General features: G+C 64.4%; 2 protein-coding genes and 1 long non-coding RNA gene across 5 annotated transcripts; 2 read left to right on the top strand and 1 right to left on the bottom strand.

The window, feature by feature from the left end:
- Positions 1–1,588: 1,588 nt before the first annotated feature.
- ADAMTSL5 (ADAMTS like 5) lies at positions 1,589–8,214 on the bottom strand. Of its 3 annotated transcripts, none has more exons than XM_045042861.1 (13): positions 8,078–8,214; positions 6,896–7,215; positions 6,426–6,621; positions 6,225–6,316; positions 5,920–5,980; positions 5,659–5,767; positions 4,208–4,335; positions 3,832–3,943; positions 3,394–3,480; positions 3,088–3,251; positions 2,748–2,934; positions 2,603–2,674; positions 1,589–2,266 (listed from the first exon to the last, which is right to left on the bottom strand). In XM_045042861.1, the coding sequence occupies exons 2-13, from the start codon at positions 6,949–6,951 to the stop codon at positions 1,965–1,967; spliced, it is 1,566 nt and encodes a 521-aa protein (XP_044898796.1). In that variant the 5' UTR covers positions 6,952–7,215; positions 8,078–8,214; the 3' UTR covers positions 1,589–1,964. The 3 variants fall into 3 exon arrangements, with proteins under 3 accessions (XP_044898796.1, XP_006928242.1, XP_044898798.1); XM_006928180.5 differs by having other exon boundaries at positions 2,748–2,946; XM_045042863.1 differs by lacking the exons at positions 3,832–3,943; positions 4,208–4,335 and having other exon boundaries at positions 2,748–2,946.
- Positions 5,203–6,797, top strand: LOC123381550. Its single transcript, XR_006588667.1, has 2 exons — positions 5,203–5,680; positions 6,228–6,797. It is a non-coding gene; the product is annotated as an uncharacterized LOC123381550 (long non-coding RNA).
- Positions 8,215–16,289: 8,075 nt separating the features above from the next.
- PLK5 (polo like kinase 5 (inactive)) lies at positions 16,290–24,157 on the top strand. Its single transcript, XM_023242973.2, has 15 exons — positions 16,290–16,465; positions 17,086–17,199; positions 17,313–17,429; positions 18,748–18,877; positions 18,963–19,050; positions 19,136–19,231; positions 19,735–19,933; positions 20,019–20,145; positions 20,299–20,375; positions 20,527–20,611; positions 20,887–20,964; positions 21,672–21,828; positions 22,555–22,684; positions 22,768–22,878; positions 23,804–24,157. Exons 1-15 carry the CDS (start codon positions 16,352–16,354, stop codon positions 23,987–23,989), a joined length of 1,809 nt encoding a protein of 602 aa, XP_023098741.2. The 5' UTR covers positions 16,290–16,351; the 3' UTR covers positions 23,990–24,157.
- The last annotated feature ends 2,971 nt before the right edge of the window (positions 24,158–27,128 follow it).

Here is a 27,128-nt window from a genome sequence, read left to right on the forward strand (position 1 = left end):
CCGCAGCGACTGGTACGCGATCGGCCCTGGAAACAATGTTGCCTCACGGAGCGGGGTGCCACTCAGGGGTCCTGTCTGCCAGGGCGCATCCCGCACTGGTCTCTGCTCCACCGGCTGGGCCAGCCGGTCCGGGAGCTCGGGCAGGCCTGCCCCGTGGACCCCCCAGTCCCCGACAGAGCCCACTCAGTGGCAGAGATGCAGGGACAACCTCGGGCAGCCCTGATGGGCACAGAGGCGCCTTGGGTGTAGGTGCCAGTGTCAGGAAGCCAGAGTGTGGGGAGAGGTGTTGCTGAGGAAGGCTAGCACCCAGGGGAGAGGCAGGGGCCCTCCGGGTGCAGGCATCACCAGGTGCCTAGCGTCCCTTCCTTTCCCATCCTACCACTAGGGGGCGCCCAGGCCCCACACCACCCTCCAGCGCTGTGCCCCCTATAACACCGGCGGGGGGGGCGGGGCCCAGGGGGGCCCCAGCTTCAGTACTTGCTGGGGGGGGGAGGGAGCCAGGTCTGGGACCCAGAGGCAGGGGAAGGAGTCCGAGGGATGCGGTTCCCATGCTCAGAGCTGCGAGGGGCTGAAAGGATACTCGCAGATGGGGAAACTGAGGCCCAGGGAGGGGCAGGGTCCGGCCACAGGTCACCTGCAAGGTCAGGCACTGAGCCTGAGACCCACAGTTGAGCATCCTGTGTCCTAAAGGAAAACACAGCCACGGACGGTACAGAAGACCAGAGTGTCCCATCCAGGGAGAGAAGGTAAAGGGTGGCCCTTCCAGAGTGCCCCCAGAAGGTTTGTTGGGTGACACCCTCCAGGTGCCTCCAATTCACACTTGGCCTAGGTCTGCCCTCCTGGCCCCAGAAGACTGATGAGTAGAACATATCCAGGAGAACACAGGAGGACAGGGACCGGGGCCCCGGGTGGCATGAGATGGCAGTGTGGCCCTCAGGGGGCATGGGGAGGGGGCACTGCACCAGGAGGAGGAGGAGGGCTGGGGTGCACGTGAGAGTGTTGTGCACACATCGTGACAGCGTGACCGTGGGTCTGACCACCAGCACATCCTGGAATTTCCGCAGCCGCGTATGTGTCACTGGGGTGTCCTTGTCGTAAAAGGGCTCGCAAAGATTAAATAGGCAGAAACAGGGATGGATAGCAGTGTTGTCCGAAAGAAACCCAGCCAGGGGCATCTGGCCAGCTCAGTCAGGGGAGGATGTGATTCTAGGTCTCCGGGTTGTGGGTTCGGGCCCCACATCGGGCGTAGAGATTATTTTAAAAATAAGATCGGAAGGAAGGAAAGAAGGAAGGGACGAAGGGACGAAGGGACAAAGGGAGGAAGGAGGAGAAAAGGAAAAAAAGGAAAGGAAAGAAAGAAAGACCCAGCCAGACTTGCTGAGGCGCTCAAGATTATCTCTGAGCTTCCTGGTGGCCGGGGCAAAAGGGGAAATGGGTACCTTACAGTACCTGGGTAGGCGTGTCTTCTAGGGAGCATGTCTGTTGGAGACGGTGTCTCTGAACACATGAGGCGTACGTGTATCAGTGAGAAGAGAGAGCACAGAGTGTCAGGGAGTTAAACAGCAGTGAACGTCCTGGCAGCCAGGGCAAGAGGGGAAACTGCTCTATTCCAAGGTCTTGTTGGGCAGTCTTCCTTTGGGCCATGCTCGTTTGTGACAGTGTCTCTACGAAGGTGAGCATGGGACAAAGCAAATAAAAGCAGACACAAAGTTTCTAAGTATAAATCATCTATGAGCTTCCTGGCAGCCAGAGTGAGAGAGGAAATAAGAGCGTCTCTTCAGTGTGTCCTCCCTCACCAGTGCCTCCTGCTCATGACAGTGGACCTGACTGGGTGCAGGGACAGCTAAGCATGTGTAGTAGGCGGGAAGCCACTGGAAGCCGGGGCAAGACGGGAAATACGCTGAGTTTGAGCCCGGTCAGGCATGCCTCTGTTGCTGCAGGTGGCGGGGGCCCGGTCCCGCGGCTCAGGCGGGGCAGTGTCGGGCAGCCAGGCGCACGCGGCTGTCCTCGGCAGGGCTCCACGCTCGGGCGTAGCCAGTGTGGGGCAGCAGCAGCCGGTCCTGAGTGCCGTCAGGGCTGATGAGGCGCTGGACAGCCAGCAGGTACTCGCGATGGAGGTCCAGCCGCGGGCAGGGGCAGCGACCCAGGGCCCACACGTACTCCAGGGCCCGCAGTGGCGAGCGGTTCTTATAGATGAGCTGCACGCGAACCTCATAGCGCGTCTCCTGGGCCTGTTGGAGGCGGCTCAGCACTCGGGCCCTGAACACTGTGGGCAGGATTTTGCTGAGGCCGACCGGACACTCCACCCTGGGCACCCACCACCCCAGGTGCACCCCGTTGCCAGAGAAAGGAACCAGGGCCAGATGGAGCACTGGGGGTCCCTGGGGACTGTGGAGAGGGGGCCTGGGATCAATGAGGGGTCCATGTTCAGATGAGGGCAAAGGGTCAGATCAAGGAGTCCCATTCGGGGCAGAAGGAGTCAAGATGGAGTCAGGTCAAGGAGTCAAGGGTAAAGTCAGATCGCCGTCAGGGGTCAGCAGGACAGGGCTGAAGTTCAGGTCAACCAGGAGTCAGGTAGCGGCTGGGGTTAGGAGTCTCTCACCGAAGTCGCCGCCGCAATAGTGGAGCAGCCGGTGCGCGCGACCTCGAGTGTCTGGGCACGGTGAGCAGGGGTCTGTGGGGGGCGCACGGTGAGGGGCACGGACCTCAGCTCCCTGCTAGCTCCCACCGGGCCGTCCCCACCTCACCTGGGGCGGGGGGCGGGGTCCTCGGGGAAACGGCAGCTGGGGCCGCGGGGGCTTCAGCGGGCTGTGGTTCCACCTCCCGAGGCTGCGGCTGCCGCAGGGACCAGCCCAGGGCCTGCGCCTGCGCCTGGAAGGGGCCGTAGCGCTCCCGAGGGAGCCAGAACTCGAACTCGATGCCGGGGTTGGGCTCCTGCAGGAGGACCTGGAGGGGTGTCACGCCGAGGGAGCCGCACTCGGACCCGATGGCCCAGCTTCCCCCCTCTGGCCCCCGTCCCCCCGCCCCCATCCAGTAGCCAACCGCCCCCTCCATCTCCCAGCTGCCCCCGCAGAGCCTGGGCCGCACCTGCAGGAGCAGGTCTTGGGAGGTGGGCCCAGCCGCGCGCAGCGTCTCCTCTGGCCCCGCAGCGCGGGTGTAGACCACACGGGTGCCCGCTGCCTCGTAGGTCCCGGGTGGGCTGACCGCCCAGTTCCCGTTGAGCACGTGGCGCCCGTCGACCCCTATCAGCGCTGCAAGGGAAAGGTCAGCCCGGGCTCCGGGAACCGGCCCGTTCCGCCTCCCGCACCCCTTCCCCCGCAGCCGCAGCCGCAGCCTCCCCGGCTGTATCCGAGGCGGCCAGCAAGACGCCTCCCCCTTCGGGCCCTGCGATACCCAGGTGGTTGCGGCTCCGGTGGGCTACGCGGATGTGTCTGGCGCCCTCGGGGATCAAGGTCACGTTCCAGTACCCAGCGAAGGCACCTGGGCGGAAGGAAAGGAGGGCGTTGGGCGCGAGTGGGAGGGTATTTGAGGGATGAGTTGAGGATTAAATGAGATACTGCGGTAAGCAAGTTAGCCAGGGTCCTGGCACCTCCACAATGCTCGGTAAACTTTTGGAGGTAAGATTATTCTCGCTTAAGTGCAGCTGGGAAAGAGTTAAAACCCCATCTGTTCCGGGAAGGGCGGGACCATCTGACAGTAACCAGTCAGAATGAAGAGAGGGAGGGGGCTGGGCCACGGACTGCCCAATCAGCTCGGGATTTCGCTTCCGGGGCCCGAGGCTCGTTAAAGGGCCCGCTCTGGGCGAGCGGGTACGACGGGGAGGGCGGTCACCGGAGTCACGGAACACGCGCTGAACGAAAAGGCACGACTCGTTGGCGCCGCCGCAGCGGCCGCAGTGATCTTCGCGGGCGTCCGAGCCCAGCAAACCGTCACAGCCGGCGCTCTACAGGGGCGGGGAGGACGAGCGCGCCTTCGCGGACAGCCCCTGGCCTGGGACAGCCCTAGGAGGCGGGGCCGGGGCGGGGCCTAAGGGGAAAGGGGCGGAGTGGAGCCTCGCATGGGCGGGACACGGGGCGGGGGGGGGGGGGGTGCGGTGCTGGGGGCGGGGCTTGGAGAAGGGGGCGGGACCCGGGAGAGAAAGGAGTGGGGTCCGTGGCCAGGGCCTGGATGTGAGGTGGACGGGGGGCGGGGCCCGGCGAGGCCTTACGAGGCAGCGGCCGGCCACGCAGAGCCCCTGGGCCCCGGGACTGCAGGGGGTGCCGTCCAGGACGCGGCCGAAGGTGTGGTAGAAGGCGTGCCCCTCGGCCAGGCAGTGAAGGTCGCACTGGTTGGGCGCTGGGGACAGAAGGAATTGTTGGGCCAGTCCAGGACGTCTGTCGGGGCTTCTGGCCTCCTCCCCCTCAGGCATGTGAGACCCAGGGACTCAGCCAAAGCCACACTTGGAGGCTTTGGTTAGAGCCAGGATTGGAACTCAGGTCGCGTCTGCCTTCAGCTCCCAGACCCTCCCAGGCAGGTACCCGGGGCAAGTACCCAGGGCTGACCCATGCATGCATGCATGCATGCATTCCTGTCAAGCCCTAACATCAGGGAGCCCATTGTTCATGCTTTCGTCCTGCAAACATTCACAGAGCACCTATTACTTTCCCAACACCGTTCCAGGCTCTGGGGTATGGCAGCGGGCAGAAGTCACTCAGCACACGGGCCCTGCACCCCGCATGTGCCCAATAAAAAGTGCCCAGTGCTGGAGCACCTGGGTGGCTCAGTCAGTTACGTGTCTGACTTCGGCTCAGGTCATGATCTCACAGTTTGTGAGTTCGGGCCCTGCACCGGGCTCTCTGCGGTGGGCACAGAGCTGGCTTTGAATCCTCTGTCCCCCTCTCTCTCTGCCCCTTCCTCTCTCTCTCTCTCTCTCAAAAATAAATAAACATTGGGAGAAAAAGAATTTTAAAAAAGGAGTATTCAGTACTGACTGAATGCGGAGCAGCTGGCTGTGTCACTGGCCCTCCCCCGGACTCAGTTTCCCGGCTGCCTGGCGGTGGGGCACAGTGGACAGTCTGGTCGCAGGCTCAAGCTCACAGCCGCAGGGATCCGTGCTCCTCCTGGCTCCCACTTCTCTGAGCCTGGCTGGCAGACCCTGCCTGGCACAGAGCCCAAGCTGGCCTTGGAGGGCCTCTGGGGGGGTGGGGGGGATCATGGCAAATTTCCTCTAATTCTTAGGGGGGAAAAACACACAAAAAACCAAAACACCCACGAGGCTGACCGATGGAACCTTCTCCATTGTCAGCTTTTCTTATCTGTATCTGCTTCCACTTTGGTGTCTAAAGCTGTCTGTTTCCCTTAAATGCGGAGGCACACTGCCCCGGGCACACAGTTACATAACTTGCTATTTTCAGCTAAATGCGGCAACAATTCCTGCCACGGGCATAAGTCTGAGAACTGTTGGCCTCTGGATACGGCTCCACGCAAATCCTCAGGCTGTGTTCAACCCCGTGCAGAACAAACCCTGCCTCCCTGTGCTACTTTCCCCTCCACTTCAACTCCTATGCATCCTTCAAAGCCCCAGTGCTGATGTTCTCTTGCAATCCTCCGGCCGTCTTTCTTTCTCAGCAGCCCCTCCTCCCTGCCTCCCGTGGACCAACAGGAGGCAAGGCTACTCACCACCGTAGAAGGGCACCCACTGGTAAGTCTTCTGGGTGCCTAGGACAGGGTGGCCATTGTAGAGGGCACACTGGAGGTCTCGGAATGGAATGGCCCCTGGGGGACAGTCCTGAGGACAAAGATGGGTAGGTCCGAGGCTGGGAGAGCCCCAGGGGAGCCCGGAGAGCCTGGCAGGGTGGCAGGTGTATTTTGGGGGCACGAGTGGGGAAGCAGGAAGTCTTCAAGGCGCACCCGAGGGCCCCGGAGGCGGACAGAACTTACCGGCAAATGGCAGAGGCGGTACTCATGGGTGTCTCCCCAGCATGTGTCTAACCCGGGAGGCCTACACGGAACAGGAGGGCCAGAGTGTGGTCAGGACCCCCAGTAACCCTCTTTCCAGAGCTGGCCTGCCCACCCTTGGGCCCGGCCGCCCCCACCCACATTCCAGCCGGATCAGTGGGATTAGAAGGCACAGCATGTGTGGGCAGGCAGAGGGTGCGGCCAGCAGTGGGGCGGGCTGGCGGGAGAGGAGGGGCAGGCACCCCCCTCCCACCCCACCCTGCTAGCCCCAGCTTTTCTGCGCTCACCAGATGCAGCGACGGCTGCGCACAGAGACACCCCGCCCACAAGAGCTGGAACAGCGACTCCAGGAACCCCAGGGGGTCCACTCACCTGGACCCTACTTGGGGAGAGAGAGGCACCATCGGCCTGGAGAGAAGCCAGTGGCCCCCACACCGCCGGCCAGGTCCCCAAGCCCACTGGCCCCCTGGACTCGTGTCCCCCCTTACCTGGGCACTGCCCCCTAAACCACAGTTCAGGAGGGTCCACAGCAGAAGCAGGTTCTGGAGGGGGCGGGGTGGGGGGGAGCAGAGAGGGCGCGGCAGTGGGGGCGCCAGCAGGCCGGGGTCGGAACCCCAGCTCTGTGCCCACTGGCTGTGTGATGTGGGGCAGTCGTTTAACCTCTCTGGGCCTCTGTTCTCGTCTCTGAAAAGTGGGGTAATAACAGGGCCCCCGTTACAGGAAAGTCTGAGGGGTCCGTCAGACCAGATAAGAAAAGCAGGCTGCACAGAGCCCGGCGAGGGGGAGGGAGAGCTCAAAGAATTATCCGCTTTTATTGCTATTGTTTGTCGTCTGATTACATGCACACAGCAAGTGCTTAATCTGTGTCTGATTATGGAGGGAATCATTCCAGGACAGTGCACGGGAATCTCCAGTGGCGGGACCCCGTCACCACTCCCCCCACCGTCAATGCGTCTACCTTTCTGTGTGGCCAAGGGCCAGCCACTCCACATCCCCAGGCCTCAGTTTCCCCATCTGTGCAATGGGGATCAGCTGGTCTCAGTCCAGCGCTGTATGAGGGACCGTGGAGAAGGTGCGGCTGGCGGGGCTGGCTCGGGGGCTGAGTCCCGGGCAGAAGCCCCCTGGCTGCACCTGGGCCTCCGGGGCCGCCTCGGCTCCCAGACCTGTGGTGGCAGGGAGCCCCCGGATTGGGGGTCACAAGGCGGGTTGACCTGGCCCCAGTCCAGCCGGTGCCCCGTGACCTCATGTGCAGAGGATGTGGGCTCCACCAAGGGCAGCCTGCAGAGGAAAAGGAGCCATTGATGAGGGTGGTGCAGGAAAGAGGGAGGCCTCTGGGGGTGAGTGGACTGGGGGGGGGTAGACTTGTCCCCCAGGGCCTCAGTTTCCCCATCTGTCAGAGAAAGGTGCGGTCCCTTGCCATCCACGCCCTCCCCGGGACCGTGGCGTTGCCAGAGAAAGGCGGAGGGAAGCGGCCACCCCGTGAGGCCTTTCCCAGGCCAGGGCCAGCGCGCCCAAAGGACTGAAAGAACCGGCTGGAGTTTTCCAGCCCTGAGTTTCAGGGCCCTGGTCCTGTACCAGTGGACTCTGGACCCTCTCCAGCCTCAGTTTCCCTGGTTCTCAGGCTCTGACATTCGGACCTGGGGCATCAGGCGCTGGGACGCACGGTGGCCCCGGGTGCCGAGAACCTTGGGGACCACTGGGCAGGGCCCTTCTCTGCCCAGAGCTGTGGAGCCGGCTGTATCGGTGCCCCTCTGAACCCCGAGTCCGGGCTGGCCTTGGAGAGCTCAGATGGGGAGGGGGAGGGGGCTTGGCCTTTTCACACGCAGCCCCCTCGCACCACACACACCGAGCGCCAGCCCCTGGGGTGGGAGTCCAAACCCGGTGCTAGAAGCGCCATTTTTCTGCTCCCCAGTGAACCCTCCCGGAGGAGCATGACACATCCCGTTTTGGCCGCGCCCCAGCCTGCAGGTGTGATCCCGGAGCAAGCCACACCTCTAGGCCTCAGTTTCCCCAGGAGGGGGCGGGGATGAGCTCTCTCCCACCCTGGGATCGCTGCCAGGCCAGCCCCTCACCGGCCCGGGCCCGGGGACGGGGAGGAGACGCCGGCCGGGATTGTGGGGGGATAGGAAGAGGGACTTACCGGCTACGGAGAGCCCAGGCGGCACGTCCCGGCTCCCCGGGCGGCCGCAGGACAGGCGGAAGCGGCGGGGCCCGCGGGGAGGGGCGGGGGGAGCCAGGAGCAGCCCCTCCCACCAGGCCTCCCAGGGCGCGCCCAGGCCGGGGTCCGGCGGAGGGGCAGCCCCGTGCGCCCTCGCGCGGCGGTTGCGCGCCTCGGCGCGGATCTACGGCAGGGGACTGCCCCGCGCGGGCGCCGGCGCCTCAGACCACGGCCTGGTGTTCCAGAGTCCGTATCCCGGTGACCTTGGAAAGCCCCGGGGCGGGGGAGACGTGAGGGAACCGACCGCCTCTACCCCACCCCCCACCCCGGGGCTGCTATTCCGGGCGTCGCGCTCAGGGCCCGGGAATGTGCGAGAACCGAGGTGGCCCTGCCGTGGTTCCGGGAGTCCGGGACGCTGTCCCGTTTCCACCGACGCCCAGATCGCGTCCCCGCGAGGGTCCCCGTTCCCGGTCGGTACCTCCCTCCCCTGGTCCTCCCCCCGAAGCCTCCCTCAAGGTTACCCTACTGAGGAACCCGTGCGCCCGGTTGCAATCCTGAGGCTCCCACTCCGGGTCCCGGCCACCCCAGAGCAGGGCCCCAATGCACTGGGAGAAGCTCAGCTCAAGGGGCCGGGCGTGGGGGGCGGAGAGCCCCCTTCCAGCCCCTGCAGGAGCATTCCCGGGCACTGCTGTCACCAGAGGACGTGCCCCACCCTGCCTTCCGCCCTCCCAGGCTGAGCAGCGATTTGGAACCAGACCCTCTCGCACAGGGGTGTGCCCCCGCCCCATGACTTATTTTCCCATCCGGACAGTGGGGTCCGCAGGGTTCCTCACCCAGACACTTCCAAGTGGACCTCAGCTGTTTCCGGGGACTGGCAAGGACAGGGTCCCCCTAGGGCTCCTCATCACCCTGCCTTTCCCAGCTTAGCACGGGCACACTGACCCCTCACCCTGCCCACGCAGGGAGGCAGCAGGGGCCCTGTGCTCACCCCTCCCTTGCCTCCTTGCTGTTGCCCCTGAGGCTTCCTAACAGGTTCGAGAAGATGGGGCCACCGAGGGGTCGATGAACGGCCTGCCCCCCTGGTCGCTGGGCAAGCCCATGCTCAGCTTGATTGCCCCCCCCTCCTGGAAGCCGGCTGTGGGGTGTCCGGCCCTGACCACAGGGACGGGGGTGCCGGTCCAGCTCTGTCTGCCCACCAGCCTGGAGGGGCTCAGGGCAGGGCCGCTCAAGGCCATCTGTTCAGGCAGTGTTTACTGAGCATGTACTATGCGCAGGGGGAGCAGGGAACAGCCCTGCTAACCAGGCAATCCTGCCTCTTGATCAGGACACAGAGGAGTGTCCCAGGCCCCCTGCAGATGGGGTTGGAGGGAGGCCCTCGCCCAAGAGGTGATCACCAGGAGGAGGGGGCAGCCCAGGCAGAGGAAACAGCAGTGCAGAGCCCCGGAGGCTAGAATGAGAGAAAAAGGGACAATCAGGAGGGCGGGGTGGGGGGTGGGGTGGGGGGAGGTCAGAGAGGGGCCAAGGGGTGGAGGCCAGGGCGGTGGGAGTCGTGCCTTAGTTTGGGAGAAGCCACCCCTGGCTCCTCTGGGGGCAGGAAAGCAGCGAAGAGGCAGCCGCCTCCTGCGGGGACCGGGGTTGTGCGGGCGTGCAGGGTGGAGGTGAGGGGGGGCACGCAGCTGTCGGGGAGTGGAGCGTATAGGCTCCCGCAGGAGCCCCGTCGGGAAGAGGTGAGGCGGGAGCTTGGCCGGAGCTGCTGGGAAGGGAGGTGCCCATTTGCTGCGGGAGGGTGGGAGTGGGGAGGGCAGGTCCAGAGGTCACTTCCGGATGGGTGTGGGGGGACACGTCTGGGGGTCAACCAAGAAGAGGCTGGGAGAGCAGGGGCTGTGTCCTGCAGGACGTGTGGGCGTCCTTGGCACGGCGGGATGTCTAGAGTCACGGATGAGGTCACGGGGCGTGAGCGAGGACTGAACGGAGACTGGGGCCTGCGTCCCAGGGGCCCCGGGGTGGGCGGGGGGGGGGCGGTGCTAGGGGCCGAGGGACAGGGAGCCTCTGGGCGGAAGGAGGGCGGACCGGTGGATCAGCGCTGCCGGAGGCACTCAGTGACTCGGTGAGGTGAAGCGTGGTTGGACGGGGGCTGAGAGAGGACAGCAGGAGTGGGGGACGCCTACTGCGGGCGTGAGCTGGGGCCCGGGGCCCGGCGGGCGTCGGAAGTAAATCGGGTTTGGTCCCGCAGCTCCCCCTAGTGGACAAGCGCCCTCTCTCGGAGGTGCGTCTTCCGCTCCGCAGCGCGCATACAGCAGTCCCCGTGGCCCGCAGGGAGGGTACGCAGCAGGTGCTCTGCCCTGCACGGGGGCCTAGCGCCTGGGGAGATGCCGCTCACGGCGCCGGGTGGGGATGGGGTGCAGATACGGTGTCCTGGGCCCGCGCCCCTGCCTCTGCTCCCCGGGCCCCAGCCTCCCGCCTCCGCGCTCCGGCGGCCGCCCGGCCGGATTCGGCAGATTCCCAGGGAAGGAGGCCAAGAGCTCGGGCGGGAACCTCGCGCAGGTGGAGGGGTGGCCGCGAGGTTCAGACTCCAGGTGCGGCGACATCTCGACCCCTCCCCCGCCCCTCCCGGTGCCCCGGCCTCGACCTCCAGTAGGGGGGCGGTCCGTGCGGTCCCGCACCCTGAGCTCTAGTCCGGGCCGTCCCTGAGGCAGAGGGGACACCGGTCCTGCGGATGGGGGTCGGCTGGGCTCTGCTACCTCTGAGGCCTTGTGACCTTGTGGCTTAGGAAGTGCCCATGAGCGGCCCTCGTGGCCTCCTGGTGCACCCCCCCCCCAACTCCCCCTGGCCTCCTGTGATCCCTCGGGCCTGGCCACGTGGTCCCCAGGGCACTTCAGCCTCCTGCGGAGATGGGGTGGGGGGGTTCCTGCCACCCGTGCTCCAGAACTCTGGGTCTCTGGAGCGCCCCGAGATGAATCCTCACCCCACTCAATGGGTCGGGACACTGAGATGTGGTGGGACCCAGCTGCACGCAGCAGGGTCCCCACATCTGAATGGGTGAGGGAGTGGCGGGAGGGGGGCTTGGGGACACTCGAGGCAGGACCTGGAGAGGGTGCTCCCAGCAAAGGCCAGGTGGCTGGGGGCCCAGGGCGAGGACGCCTGGCGGGGAGGCCTGTGCAGCTGGACGGGGGGGCGGGGGGGGCAGGGGGGGGAGGTTACTCACACATGGCCTGTCATCTAAGGTGTTCGCCTCAAATCAAGAACGTTACGCACGATGTGGTGCCATTTACAGAAGAGAATATCCCCGGCACATAAACTCTGACGGGAAACGGAAAGGAATAAACCCCTCGTGTCGCCCAAGATGGTCTCCGGGCAGGGTACGGGTGACGGCGTTCCTGCTTCTGATTCTGATATCTTTAAGAGCATTTTTATTTCAGGGGCGCCCGGGGGGCTCAGTCGGTTGAGCATCCGACTTCGGCTCAGGTCATGATCTCAGGGTTCATGGGTTCGAACCCCGCGGTCAGCGCGGAGCCCGTTTCGGACCCTCTGTCCCCCTCTGTCTCTCTGCCCCACCCCCGCTCGCGCCCTCCTCTCTCCAAGATAAATAAAAACATTTAAAAAGTTTTTTAAAAAGAAAAGTTGTATTTTGGAATAATTTTACATTTACAGAAAGTTGCAAAGATGTGAGAGTTTCTGTCTACCCTTTCTCATCAGTGGTATAATCCACCGCCCCAAGAGGTCCCTGTCCTCGTCCTCAGAACCTGCAGACGTGTCCCCTCATGCGGCAGAGGGGACCTTGTCAAGGCCCCTGAGGCGGGGGTGACCCTGGGTGCCCGGGGGACCCGGCGTCGTCACGAGAGGGAGGCAGAGAGCCGGGCGGACCCCGAGCCGCTGGCCTTGAGGATGAGGAGGGGCCGCGGGCCCAGGATGCGAGGCCTCTGGAAGCCGGAAAAGGGGGGAGAGGGGGCTCCCTGGGGCTCCGGGGGGAACCGGCCCTGCCCACGCCCGGGCGCTAGGACTTCTGACTCCACAACATGAGGTTGATAAACGTGTGATTCTTTTTCAAGCCACCAAACGTGTGGTAATTTGTTACAGAAACCCTAGGAGCCAAGCATTCTTGTCCCAACTCAGACACCGATATTGGAGTGCTGCTATCACCGACTGATGACATCAGTAATTGCCGTGACTACTGACCAAACTCCACCTTTTATTTGGAGTTCTCTATGTGTCGTTGTTGTTCTCTTTTTTGAAACTGATTCCCTTTTTCTGTTCCAGGATCTCATCCAGGATCCCACATGACAATGAGCTATTTTTCTCGTAATTGGTAAAAACAAAACAAAACAAAACAAAAAAAGACCCGGGCAGATAAAATACGGATTACGCCTCTAGAAATCTGGCCGGCTCTGACGCTCAAACAGCACCTCGCTCACAGCCGGAGTCAACCGATGTCCCTGAATAGAGGTCGAGGCCGCATCCAGCTGGAGAGAGGACAGCAGGGAAAGTGTCCCCCTGCAGGGACAGCGCCCCCGGAGGACCCTGAGGGCACGCCCGCCGCAGGCAGGGTCCCGGGCAGTCTGGAGAGGGTCTGCGCTTGCGTGGGGCCACCCAGCAGGTCGGCACCCGTGGGGCACACGGCAGGGTCAGACACAGACCCGTGTCTTCGTGTGACGTGTCCAATCTGGTGGGACGGGAACCAGCAGACCTGCAAGGACGTGCATAATTTCAAGTTGTGAAGGACCAGAGGGAATCACGGGGTGGAGGTGGCCTCCTAGCTGCTAGCAGAGGAGAAGGAGGTGCTGGGAGAAGACTCAGGCCTGGGGGGCATCATGAGCACAAAGCACGGCGTATGCAAAGGCCCTGAGGTTGGGATGCGCTTGGTATGGGGTCTTGGGCCAACAGGGAGGCCAGGGGGTTGATGCTCCCTCGTCTTCCTCTGGGGTAGATAGTCCTGAGGAATGTCCTACCCAGTTCCTCAGGGGCCCACAGTGGTTACCAGGGCCCGCCCTGCCCCATCCTCCTCGGCCCCTCACTCCTGCTCTCCGGACCAACCCGCTGCACCAAACCCTTGCTTCGGGCTCCGTGTTTGGCCGAGTCCAGACTGAGATGTGGGAGGAGAGACAAGCCTCCCGCTTCAGTGTCCTGCTGGTCTGGACAATGTCATCGAGAGGGAGTGAGGACAGGGTACAGCGGCCTCAGCTGCAGGCGGCGAGGGGAGGAAGAGCAGCCTCAGAGGACCCCGGAAAAGACTGGAAAGCAAGCAGAGAAAGAAGCCCGCGGACGGGTGTCTGGGAGGACAAGCGAGGACGGCGCTTCTAGAAGAAGCCAGCGACGCACATGAGGCTGGGAGAGGCAAGGACAAAGTCGGGTCCTGGGGTGGGGGGGGCCGAGTCTCGCCTCCCCCACGGTCCGGGCCGGTGCGGCGACAGCGTGCTGCCCAGGTCGGGCCGTCCCCGGGGACTGCGAGGGGGGGGGGGTGCGTGCTCACAGGACAGGCACGGAGTCCGCGGCCTTTCAAAGGCCGGGAAGGGACCCGAGCCTCACGCTCCCCCCCCCCGCCGGGCACCTTCCAGAGCCGACTGTGCCACGTTTCACCCCGTGCCCAGTCCCTCGAGCCTCCCTCGGGCGCCTCACCGCTGGGGGCCGTCTCCGCGGCCGCCCCCTCCGCCCACCGCAGGTGCCCTGTGCGGTGCTGTCCCTGCACTTCTCCCGGGAAATGTGCTGAGTCCAGGGAGTTATCTCAGGTCAGCGAAGGAACAGACGGGAGGGAAAGCAGGCCTGCGGCCGGAGCGCGGTGGCTCCCGGGCGGGGGCGGCCAGGCCAGGTGCCCGCCCGTGACCACCTCAGCCTCCGGCGCCTGGGCAGGGGTCGGCGTGGGGGGGCGGCCGCCCCCCTGCAATCCGCACTCCTCTGCCTGGCGAGCTGCCTCGTGCGCGCGTCTGTAAAACCGGGTGTCGGTGAGGCCCTGATGCCGTCCTCGCTCTGTGGGAGCGTGGCGGGGGGGAGGGGGGGGTCGAACGTGGCGTGGCCTTACCGTCTCAACCACCTTCCAGTGGCAGTGGCATCGAGCGCACTCACACTGTCGCGCAGCCGCCCCCGCCATCCGCCTCCAGGACCTTCCATCTCCCCAGACTGAGACCCTGCCCCCATGAAGCACGACTCCCCGCCCCCTGCCATCCACTCTCTCTCTCCGTGGACGGGACTCCTCTAGGGGGTCACGTGGGACGCGTCCCTCTGTGCCCGGCTCCTGTCACTGCGCAGTGTCCTCCGGTCCATCCACACGGTGGCAGGCGGCAGGACGCCCTAACTTTCCGAGTCTGGACGAGACTCCGGCGTGTGGATGGACGCGCTGTGTTTATCCGTCCTATGCCAGCGGACGCGTTTATGTGCTTTGTTTTATTGTAATGTCTCTTCGCTTCGGAGGGGCAGGGGAGAGGGTCGCTGCTGAGGGGAGGCGGAGCATGGGAGGTTCCCTCCCCGCCGCCCCCCACCCCGGCCCCGTGGTGGACGCTCAGCCAGGAAGATGGGGGTCCGGGGGGCCCAGCCACCTGCCCCCTCAGAGCTCCCAGGGCCACCGGGGCAGGAGCGTAGGGGGATGGTGCGGGGTGCGGACTCCAGTCATCCTGGCTTGCGTCTGCCCTCCCGAGTCTCAGTTTTCTGACCTGTAATATGGGGCTAAGAAGAGCCTGTACCCAAGGATGGGCTTACACACATTTGCCTCTGGAAGCCCCCCCTGACCCCCCACCCCCGCCGTGGTGCAGCCTGGGTGATCTCCCGGAGGTCAGTCTAGGAGGACCAGGCGTGTCTGACTTGGGCATTCGGAGCCCAGGGCGGGTTCTGCAGGCTGATAAGCAGGCGCTTAACAAATACCTGAATTAACACCCAGATGGCGGTGTGGTGCGGAGACAGAACAGATTTCAGGGTGACAGCGACATGATGGCCCAGGCCCATGGCCCCCCAGCCACCCACCTTCTGTCACGCTGCACTCGGTTCCCATCGGCAGGAAATTTAGGCTCCCTGGATGCAGCCACCGGGCCCCCCGTGGTGGCCCGAAACCCTTGCCTGGCACGGAGGCCGGTCCCCCCACAAGAGTACCCGAGCCTTACTCTGTCCTATGCACTGGGGCCCCCCCGAGGGTCCCTCGTGCCTTCGTTATCCCCGTTTGACACCCCGGGTGGACATGCGACAGCTCAGAAGGTGTATCCTGTCCCTGGCATCGTGACCGGGCCACATTCCGAAATCTGGTCTCTGGAAAATTCCAAGGCCCGACTCCAGCCACAGGGAGCCCCGCTAACCCCTCCCCATTCGTTGTGTTATGTAACATTCGGAGATTAGTACTGTGGCATCCAGAGGCAGCCGCCCGGACTCAAACCCAGGACTGTCCCTTCCTGGCTGTGTAAGCAAAGCAACCACATCCCCAGGCCTCAGTGTGCTCACCTGTAAAATGGGAACAGGGCCGGTTCCCGTGTCCCAGGACTTACGTAAGAGTGACACGAAAGAACACAAGGAAAGAGCTTCGAACTGAGTCTGAGCTGTGGCTCGGAGATGTCCCCGCCGGCTCCCAGGAGGGTCCCAGATGGCCCACTAGCCCTTTCACCTGGCTCCCCTTGGCCGCCCGTGCCGGGAGTCACAAACCCTTGTGTGCTCTTGGGTCCCCAGATTCTGTTCCTCCTCGCTGCCTAGCGCCCTGAATATATGGTACCCCTAACCCCCAGCGGGGCCCCTCCTGGGTCCCTGCCCCAGGCCTCACTCCCTTTCCAACCAGCTCCAGCCCCTGAGATACTGGTTTTCTTTCTCCTCCTCTGAATCCTGCCACGGCTCCCAGTGCCACGAGAGCCCCGTCAAGCCCTCGCTTCCAGTCGCCTCTCCCTGGAAAGGCCTCCGAGAGGAGACGATCTCTCTGACCTCGGTTTCCTGCTCAGGGCAATGGGCACGTTAACACTTCACAGCCTGGCGGGAGGCGCCGGCTTGGAACAGCAGCGAGCCGGCTGATCGCACCGGATTGGCGCAGGGCTGTCGCGCCGGGCGCGAGCTCCTGTCTCATCACTGAAACTCCCTCCAGCCCGGTGTCCCCGTGCGCCCCCGCCCCACCCCCCACCTCGGCTCACCGCGCACACCTGCCCCCTCCCGGCGCCTGGCCACGCCCCGAGCGTCTGGCCACGCCCCCTCCCCGCCCCCTCAACCAATAAGACGCGCCCCAGCGGCGAGCGGCCGCGCGGTGGTCCCGCTGAGGCTGCGCCAGTGCCCGCGCCGAGCGCCCGCCAGGCTCCCGGCGGGATGGAACCCGGGCCGCGGCGGCGGCGGCGGCACAGTTGCCGCCCGCCGGTCTCCGTCTTCCTGCGCGACCCGAACTCCGGGCGCGTCTACAGGCGCGGAAAGCTGATCGGCAAGGTGCGGCACCCCCGGCACCACGAGTGCGCGGCGAGGGTCCGGGGCCGCGCGGGGGTCCCGGCGGGGCGGGGAGGGGTGTGCGCGCGCGATCGCGAGCCCCGGCGAGCCCCCGGGTTTTCCTTCTGCGTGTGTCGTGTGTCCGCGCGAGTTTGGGGTCTGGCTTTGGGCTTGCGCGGGTTGCGCGGCCGCGTCTGTGGCGTAGCCCCTGCACCGCGTGCGCTGTGGCGGGAACCGCTCTTTGGCGTCCTGTGCGGTGCCCGTAGGTCGGCCGTCTGTCCGGGGCTGTGGGTGAGCGCTCGAGTGTTCCAGGGCTCCGTGCCTCTGCAAGAACTCTGTCGTGTTGTCTCCAGGCGCGCGTCTGAACGTGCGTCCGCGTCTGCGTGTGTCCATATGCTATATTGTGGTCCGCTGGCTGGGTGTTTCCAGATCTGGATACGTCTGGGGACGCGTCCCTGCGTTTTCCTGCATGCTCGGGGGGTTGCCTGTGCGGGTCTGAGGGTGTGAGCTGTGTGTCCGCGCGTCTCCTGTTGTCTGTGTGTCTGTGCACGTGAAGAGGCCTGGTCACCTGTCCGCACACCTGCGCACACTTGGCCGCTGAGCCGGGCACCTCTCCGCTGCAGGGTGCCTTCAGCCGCTGCTACAAGCTGATGGACATGTCCACCAGTGCGGTGTTTGCCCTCAAGGTGGTGCCTCGTGGTGGGGGCGGGGCCGCGCGGCTCCGCACCCGGGGGAAGGTAGGCCCAGACCTTCGCTCGCAGGGGGGCGCCAGACAGGTTCCTGCCCTTGGGGGTGAGGGTGTATGCCCCGGGGCCCGAGTACTAGGGGTCAGGTGGGGCCACGCCTGCAGGTGGAACGTGAGATCGCCCTGCACAGCCGCCTGCGACACCGAAACATTGTAGCCTTCCACGGACACTTTGCTGACCGCGACCACGTGTACATGGTGCTGGAGTACTGCAGCCGCCAGGTGCCGCGGGGCGGGTGGAGAGGGAGCCTGCACCGCGCCCCGCGCCCCCCACCCATGGTTGTGGTGCTTCCCTGCGCCCACCTGTGTGTCTCTGTACTTACCTGTCTCTGCTGTGTCTGCACCAGACGCGTCTGTGCTCGGCCATTATGCACCGGTGCCCACCTAGGCTCGGGTGACTCACTTCTGCACACCAGGACTCACTTGTGTCCACTTGTGCCCGTTTATTCATCTGGCCCATCTCTTCATCTGTGGCCATGCAGGACCACCTTAACTCGATCCAGCCCCCCTGAGCACAGCTGTGCCCGCCTGTGTCTATCCTGTGCCCACCTGTGCCCGCCTGTGCCCTCCTGTGCCCCCCTGTGCTCACCTGTGCCTAGCTGTGCACACCTTTGCTCACCTGTGCCCTCCTGTGTTCACCTGTGCCCACCTGTGCTCACCTGTGCCCTCCTGTGCTCACCCGTGCCCACCTGTGCTCGCCTGTGCCCTCCTGTGCTCGCCTGTGCCCACCTGTGCCCACCCGTGCCCGCCTGTGCCCTCCCGTGCCTGCCTGTGCCCTCCCATGCTCACCTGTGCCCTCCTGTGCTCACCTGTGCCCACCTGTGCTCACCTTTGCCCTCCTGTGCTCACCTGTGCTCACCTGTGCCTACCTGTGCACACCTTTGCTCACCTGTGCCCACCTGTGCTCACCTGTGCCCTCCTGTGCCCACCTGTGCCCGCCTGTGCCCTCCTGTGCTCACCTGTGCCTACCTGTGCACACCTTTGCTCACCTGTGCCCTCCTGTGCCCTCCTGTGCTCACCTGTGCTCACCTGTGCCCACCTGTGCCCGCCTGTGCCCTCCTGTGCTCACCTGTGCTCGCCTGTGCCCGCCTGTGCTCGCCTGTGCTCACCTGTGCCCGCCTGTGCCCGCCTGTGCCCTCCTGTGCTCGCCTGTGCTCACCTGTGCCCTCCTGTGCCCTCCTGTGCTCACCTGTGCCCACCTGTGCCCGTCTGTGCCCTCCTGTGCCCTCCTGTGCTCACCTGTGCCCTCCTGTGCTCACCTGTGCTCACCTGTGCCCACCTGTGCCCGCCTGTGCCCTCCTGTGCCCACCTGTGCCCTCCTGTGCCCTCCTGTGCTCACCTGTTCCCTCCTGTGCCCACCTGTGCTCACCCGTGCCCACCTGTGCCCACCTGTGCCTGCCTGTGCCCTCCTGTGCTCGCCTGTGCTCACCTGTGCCCTCCCGTGCTCACCTGTGCCCACCTGTGCCCACCTTTGCTCACCTGTGCCCACCTGTGCCACCTGTGCATCCTCCATGCCACTGCTGCCCGCGGTCACCTGCAGTCACTGGCCCATGTTCTGGAGGCGCGGCAGACCCTGACGGAGCCCGAGGTGCGCTACTACCTGCGGGGCCTGGTCAGCGGCCTGTGCTACCTGCACCAGCGGCACATTGTGCACCGCGACCTGAAGCCCAGTGAGTGGGGGGAGGGGCAAGGGGGGAAGGGGCAAGGGGCGTGGCTTCCGCCCTCATACCCTGTTGCCCCCCCCCCCCCCGGCAGGTAACTTCTTCCTGAACAAGGACATGGTGCTAAAGATTGGAGACCTGGGGCTGGCTGCCAGGGTGGGGCCGGGGGGCCACTGCCACAGGTACACGGAGGGCGCGAGGGCGCGGGCGGGGCCGGTCTGGCACGCGGGCCCCAGCGTTCCCCAGCCCGCCGTCATCCCCTCCCAGAGTGCTCTGCGGGACCCCAAACTTCCTGGCCCCGGAGGTCATCTCCAGGAGTGGACACTCCTGCCAGTCAGACATCTGGGCTCTCGGCTGCATCATGTGAGTGGGTCCCGGGGAGCCCCGGGCCTGGGGAAGAGGGCAGGGGCAGGCGAGGACAGGTGTGAGTGTGTAGGGGGGAGGGCGGACGGGGACAGGCAGGCGTGAGCGAGCCTAGCACACGTGTGGACAGGCGTGGGCGGGCGCGGGGCCGGTGGGAGCCGTGCGAGTGCGCGGGTGTGCATAGGGCACGTGGGAGGGAACACGGGTTCGAGCCGGCACGGAGGTGTGGACGGGCGTGTGCCGGTGCACGCGGGCAGATGCGGGTAGGTCCGCGGTCGTGAGGTACCAGGAGCGGAACCCGCGCAGGCGGGCGTGCAGACAGACGTTGGCGTCAGGCGAGTGGACGGGACCGGCCAGGTGGGAGCGGGTGTGGGGCAGGTGCGGGAAAGCGGACGCGAAGCCTGTCCGGAGCAGGGGGGTGTGGGTAGGGGCACGCCAAGCCTGGGCACCCAGGCCCCTGCCCCACCCTCCACCCCTCCCCCCCACCCCCGCCCCCGGGGCAGGTACACAGCGCTGACCGGGGCCCCTCCCTTCACGGCGGCTCCCCTGTCGGAGATGTACCAGAACATCAGAGCCGGCCGCTACCCCGAGCCTGCCCACCTGTCCCCCAACGCGCGCCGCCTCATCGCCCGCCTGCTGGCGCCCGACCCCGCGGAGCGGCCCAGCCTGGACCGCCTGTTGCGGGATGACTTCTTCACACAGGTGCGTGGGGTCCGGCGGGGGTGCCGAGGCCCCGGGGCCCGGGCAGCCCGCGCCCGGTGCTGACCCCCGGTGCCCGCCTCCAAAGGGCTTCACCCCGGACCGGCTGCCGGCCCGCTCCTGCCACAGCCCACCCATCTTTACCATGCCCCAGCCTCTGCGCAGGCTCGTCCGGAAGGTGGGCCAGCTGCTGTTGGCCCAGTGCCGGCCCCCCTGTGAGTACTGCACCCGCCTCCGCCTGGCTGTGGGTCCTTTCCACTCCTCCGCACCTTCCCAACCGTGGCAGGGGCGGATGTGGGTGGCGGATACCCCCCTGCTGCACGGGGGGCCGGGCTGTGCCCCCCCCCAAACTCCTTGCGCTCCCCCAGGCCCCTGCACTCCTAACGAGGCCTCGGATTCAGGAGGAGGTGGTTCAGATCCTGACGCCACGGAGTGGGGCGGTGAGGTGAGGGCTCGGGGCAGCGCGCGTGGAGGCGCGTGGGAGGTATTCTTAGGGGGGGAGGGGCTTCAGAGCCGCGAGGCTGGAGCCCCTCCCCCACCTCGGGGCCCTCCTGGGGGCCCAGGGCCTCCCCTCACCCCTGCTGCTTCCTCCCCAGGCCTCCCTGTTGGACAGAGAGGCTCCCCACTCCGCAGTCCCCGTCTACCTGCTCACCCACGGGACCCTCCGGAGTGACCCAGCCGGTGAGCAGACGCTCCATCCTAGGCGGGGGCTGCTGGTGGGGAGTGAGGGTAGAGAGGTGGGGGGCGGTGACTGGGCCTTGCCAGGGTCACCGCCCCTCTCTTGGCCTCACCTTTCCCACCTGTAAAATGGGAACGATGTTCAGAATCATTCTGGGTTCAAAATAAGATTTATCCAGATTTGAGAGTTGGGGGCGGGGCCGGTGGGAGGGGCCCCTCGTGGTGGGGGGCCAGGCCTGTCCTCCCTCCACGTCCGCCCACATAGATCTGTCTCCCAGGGCCCAAGGGGAGCCGGAGGGAGGAGGTAGAGGCGGCCATCAGGAACTTGCTGCTCTGCCTGGATCCCAGCCTCCCAGGTAGGAGCCCAGCGGACTCACCCGGGCCACCTGCCTCTTCACATCCAAAGACAAGCGCCTTGTTCTGTCCAGGGTCCTGCCGGTATTTCTGGGGCTCTGCTGCGGGGGCCGAGCTGAGAGAGGCTTCAGAGCACAGTGATGCCCACCCCATGCACTCCCCACCTCGACCCCCACCAGCACCCACCGCGTCCTGCCCCTCCTTGGTCACTGTCCTCGGAGCTTTCTCTTTCCCGTAGGATCCGGTGGGTTCTGCTTAGTCTTCGGTCTCACGCCCTCTTCCTCGCCCTCCTCCTCGCGGCTGTAGCACAGAAGGACCCTAGACTTTAAGGCTCTTCCATCGGTGGAGCCAACTCGTGTTCAAATGTCTTCAGTAAACAGTGGAAGATGATTTGAGATTTTCAGCGAAGGCAGCCCGGAGAGCGCCCAGTGCAGCTCAGCCGGCTTCCCGGGGCCGCTGGATTTCCCGGGTTCTCACTAATGCCCTTTTTCTCCCAGGATCCCATCCAGGATTCCACAAGCCACTGAGCAGTTTGTGTTTAACACAATTTTTTTTTTTTTTAATGAAATAAAGGAAAGCCTGTAGTGTCTGTGTGCCCCAGCCTCGTCCTCCCCCGCCCTGCACTTTCCTCTACGCGTCCCATGCCTCCCCCGCTCTCCCCCCAGGCCCCGCTGAGACCCCCCTGCTCAGCTCCCCTCTTTGCGCCCAGCCCCACAGGACCCCCCGGGAGGGCAGCAGCCGGTCCTCTGGGCCCCCACGTGGGTGGATTATTCCAGCAAGTACGGCTTCGGCTATCAGCTGTCGGATGGGGGCAGCGGTGTCCTGCTTCGGGACGGCACGCACATGGCCCTGCGCCCCCCGGGGGAGTAAGTTTTGGGGCTCCTGTGCCCCCCCACCTTTCCTTAATCATTCTGCAAGTATTTATTAAAATAGGGCCTGCTCTGCGCATCTGTAAGCCCTTCCTGCCTGACCACTTTGCAGGGGGTGGGGGTGGAGGTGACCCTCTACAACCTGGTTGTGGAGGGGCTTTCTGAAGAAGTGACATTCAGGCGAGACCTGAAAGATGGGAAGGAGCCTGTCAGGAACAGCATCTGAGGCACGGGGAACAGCATGTGCAAAGCTCTTGACATGGGTCCCAGCGCAGTGGGTTTGAGGAAAAGTGAGATGGGGGACAGGGAGGCTGTGAAGTCAGTGATTTTCAAGCCGTGGTTGGAACAGGTCACGTTTGACATGACCTTCACGGCAGGAGTGACATAGACTCAGCAGGGAGACAGTTGGACTGGTCAGGTAGGGACAGGCCGTGGCGGGGTGGGGGGTGGGAAGGGAGGGCAGGAAGGCGGGAGTAGCCCTGAGGCAGGATGGGAAGATGGCAGAGGGGTGGGTTTGGGGGCGGGTCAGGATCTCAGTAGGGACGTGCTGGGTCCACGGCTCCGGCGAGCGGCCAGGGCTGCAGGTGTGGATAGAGGGGCCGTGAGGAGCTGGTCTCCAGATCCCCATCCCAGGGGGTGTGGCTGGTGGGAAGGTGTCCTCGGGCGTCAGGTGCCCAGGATCGAGGCTGTGGCAGCCAGCACCGCCCTGTACCCCCTCTCCAGCCGGGTCTGCTACGCGTCCGCGCGGGGAAAGCTGGACACGTTCGCCCCGAGGGATGCGCCCAGCCCGCTGGGCGCCAAGCTGGCCGTCCTCCGGCTCTTGGCCCGATACATGCAGCAGCGGCCGCGGGAGGTAAGGGCCCGACGGGGCGGGGCCGGGCCGGGCTGCTGGGGACACGGCCAGCCTGAGGCCCGCAAGGCTGGGTCTGTCTGCAGGAGGAGGGCCGGCCCGCGCCCACCCCCCCGGCGGCCCCCGGCCACTGTCTGCTGCGCTTCCTCGTGTCGGACCGGGCTTTGCTGCTGCTTTTCAGTGACGGGACACTGCAGGTGAGTGCACAGGGTGGCCCTCGTCCTCGGTGGCCTCCGCGGGGCAGCCCCGGGCCCCTGGGCTGTCAGGCACTGTTGGGGGCATGGCCGGGGGCAGCAGGGCATGTTGACCTCTACAAACACCGCGAAACCGAAAACGTGTGTCCGAGCCGGGGCAGCGTGACTCAGGGTCATCTCCACGGGTGGCGTTCGCAGCTGCCAGGACGTCATCTCCCCGGAAAGTCATTTCTAGATTGAGGCTTTCCCGAGCGGTCATGGTGACGTCAGTCTGACACATGCTAGCCAGCCCCCAGTCCGACGGCCCGGGCAGTGCTTTCGTTGTTACTATTTTTTAAAATTTTTTAAGGTTTTACTATATTTTTGACGGACAGAGCATGAGCAGGGGAGGGGCAGAGAGAGAGAGGGAGACGCAGAATCCGAAGCAGCTCCAGGCTCCGAGCTGTCCGCACAGAGCCCGACGCGGGGCTCGAACCCGCGAACCGCGAGATCGTGACCTGAGCCGAAGTCGGATGCTCAACCGACTGAGCCCCCCAGGCGCCCCTGCTTTCCTTGTTATTTGTAAAAATTATGATTTTATTTTCCAGGAACCCCTCCCTGCCTGTTCAGACTAGAGTGGGGCTAGCACGCTCGCACTGACCCAGGCGGGGCCGCAGCTGGGGAGGCCAGTTCACCCGGGTCACAGGCTTAAGAGCAGGGGTCTCACTGGGTGGCCGTGGGAAGGGGAGTCCCCGTCTGAGTCTTGTTGTCCCGTCGGTGCAGTAGGGCCCCCGGGCTTGCTCCCTGAGCTCCTGGAGGGGGGGTGGGGGGCGGCCGCTGAGACCCAGGCAGGCGGCTCTCAGCCTCCTTCCACCTGCCCTGTTCATGCCAGGGCAGGGGGTAGGCCCGGGGGGCCCTCTCTCCTGACCTCGCTCCTCTCCCTTGGCAGGTGAGCTGCCTCCGAGACCAGGCTCACCTGGTCCTGAGCGGCCAGGGCCGGGAGCTGCGGCTCACGGTCCGGGAACGCGGCCAGCGCAGCACCGCGCACCCCCTGGGCGCCCCGCGGAGCCCCAGCTGCGCCCCGGCCACCCGGCAGCGCCTTCTCCACGCTCTTCACATGCTGCAGAGCGTCTAATGCCGGGGCCCCGGCTCCGTTCAGGCTCTGGTTCCCCAGAGGGGTGTCCCTGGGGACAGCATGGCGGTGGGGGGGGGGGGCGGGGGGCTCGCTTTGTGTCATGACTGTTCAACCCAGACTTTTGTGCGGCTTTGTCCTTTTTTTCATTAAAGAAAACTTGACTCCCTAGCCTGCCGTCCGCCTCTCTGGTGGCGTTAGATGCCTCGTGGCCTGGCAGCGGAGGGGACATTTAGACCAGCCTGCCCTGAGCTCACTCCTCTTCTGGGCACAGATCTCCGCCAACACAGAAACTCACACCAGAGCGGCTGTGCCATGACCCGAGAGCTGAAGCGTGTGACCTTTGCTCAGTGGCCGGGCAGGGAAGTTGGTGGCCCCTGCTCTGCAGGGAAGGCGTCTTGTGACAGCCAGGGGACATGTGCTCCCAGGGCTGGCCGACGACTGGGAGCTACACGCAGCCTATTCTCACAGAGACACGAATTCCGGAAAGGACCGGCCGGCCAGCAAACAGCCCGGGGACAGCTGAGATTTTGAGACTGGAGGCTTGGGGAGGCCGGCTGCTCCCTGACGCTGACTGCTGGGAGACCTTTTTTGTTTTTTTTTTTTAAACTTTTTATTTATTTTTGAGAGAGTGCGAGCAGGGCAGGGGCAGAGAGAGAGGGGGACACAAAATCCGAAGCAGGCTCCAGGCTCCAGCTGTCAGCACGGAGCCCCACGTGGGGCTCGAACCCACAAACCGTGAGGTCATGACCTGAGCCGAAGTCAGACACTTAACCCACTGAGCCACCCAGGCGCCCCATATAGTTTTTTAAAATGCCCTCAGCCTTTAGAGAGTCCTTGGTGGGGGCGGTCCTGCCCCCAGGGGGTGTGGGGTCGGCAGCTGTCACCTGGGAGGGGGATGGGTGGGGGCGGTCCTACATCAAGGGGGTGGGGCCAGGGTGCTGCTCCGTCCCCAGGTACCCGGATGCCCCTAAGTCCCCAGTGCCCGGGAGAGACTCTGCTTTGGAGAAACTGAAGTATTCACAGGCCTGATGCTTAATTTTATTGGAATCAGGGAAGCAAACAGTGAAGATGAAAAGCAACATTGTGGGGGAGGGGTGGCTTCCGGTGCCCATGCAGCACCCTGCCCACCGCCATCGCTGTCATTGTCCCTCGGCTGGCGCCCACGTCACGTCATGTCCGTCAGGAGAGAGGACAGGGGGTTGGGGGGGTGCCTCCCAGGCAGATCGCAGCCCCGCTCAGGACCCCCTGTGCTGCGGGCGCCCCTGGGACCAGAGCGGCCCCCGGGCACCCTGCAAGCTGTCCCTGCTGAGCCACTTACTGTCGATTCCAAAAGTGTAACGTGGATGCCATCTACTTGTGGCAAGTTGCAAACTGGCAGAGCGGCCGCCTTCCTGGGGAGGTCGCGGGGGCACCGGCACTCGGGTTTCCCCAGCGAAGAAGGAAACCATCAATGTGCCCTTGCCTTTTCCCTCAGCCACGTGCCTGGATGCATTTCTGCGCCTGCGTGTGAAGGCCCGCCTCCCGCCCGCTGCCAGTGCCAGGGAGGGAGGAGGGAAAGCTGGCTCTTCGGGCCGAGGGAGGTCGGGAGGCCGCATGCCTTGGTGTGGCCTGACGTGGGAGGAGAAACTCTCGTGTACAAGGGGGGGGGAGCTGAAGAGCCCTGGGAGAACCTGGGAGGAAGGGGGTGTGGTGGGAGAGGAACTGGCAGAAGGGAGACAGAAAACACTGGATATAAACATCCTGCGGTTTTTGCCCTTTTAGTAGTAGTATGGACATGAAATTTACATAACATGCAATTAACCATTTTTTTTTAAATTTTTTTTTCAACGTTTATTTATTTTTGGGACAGAGAGAGAGCATGAACGGGGGAGGGGCAGAGAGAGAGGGAGACACAGAATCGGAAACAGGCTCCAGGCTCTGAGCCATCAGCCCAGAGCCTGACGCGGGGCTCGAACTCCCGGACGGCGAGATCGTGACCTGGCTGAAGTTGGACGCTTAACCGACTGCGCCACCCAGGCGCCCCGAAATTAACCATTTTTAAAAATTTTTTTCATGTTTATTTTTGAGAGAGAGTGTGTGTGTGACCAGGGGAGGGGCTGAGAGAGAGGGAGACACAGAATCGGAAGCAGGCTCCAGGCTCAGAGCCGTCAGCCCAGAGTCTGACGCAGGGCTCGAACCCTCAAACCGTGAGATCATGGCCTGAGCTGAAGTCGGGCGCTCAACCGACTGACCCACCCAGGCGCCGCGCCATTAACCATTTTATTTTGTTTTATTTTATTTTTTGTATTTTTTCCCCACCCCGTTAACCATTTTAAAGTGCATAACTCAGGGCCACCCGCGTGGCTCAGTCGGCTAAGTGTCTGACTCTAGACTTCAGCTCAGGTCGTGATCTCGTGGTTCTTGAGATCAAGCCCCATGTGGCCGGGCTTTGTGCTGACAGTGGGGAGCCTGCTTGGGATTCTGTTTCTCTCTCTTAAAATAAAATAAATAATAAACTTAAAGTGTACAACTCAGTGGCGTTGAGTGCATTCATAATGTTATGCAACCACCACTTCCATCTAGTTCCAGAACATTCCATGAGCACAAGAGGAAACTCCACCCCCATTAGCAGCCACCTCCCCCAGCCCCCGGCCCCCACGAGCCCCCTTCCCGTCCCTGGATGAGCCCGTTCCGGACGTTTCACACACGTGGACTCACACCCGTGTGGCCTCTCGTGTCTGGTTCCCTCCCTGAGTGTCGTGTGCTCGGGGTCTGTCAGGGGCGTCAGGGGGTGGGCGCCTCGCTCCTGCTCGCAGCCGAGGGACGTGCCGTGCGTGGTGGGCACATTGTGATTGTGCCATTCACCTGTGGGTGGCTTCGTGTTACACATGACAGAAACCCCTCCTCACACAAAGGACCGGCTTCCAGCGCCGAAATGGTGGGGAGTCGGACGCAGGCCAAGGACTCCTTCTGCCTCTCTCTCCCTTTCTCCGTCTCTTGTGCTACGAACTTCTGTGTTGACTTCGCTCGTTAGCAGGCTCTGAGGCCAAGTGGGGGAAATGTGTCAGCCAGACTCTCCCATCAATGCAGGCAGAAGTCCCAGGTTGAAGCCTACTGGCCAGGCCTGGGCTACGTGGCTGCCCCGCCCCCAGCCCGATCA

This window comes from Felis catus, chromosome A2, assembly GCF_018350175.1.
Source record: "Felis catus isolate Fca126 chromosome A2, F.catus_Fca126_mat1.0, whole genome shotgun sequence".
Lineage (NCBI taxonomy): Eukaryota > Metazoa > Chordata > Mammalia > Carnivora > Felidae > Felis > Felis catus.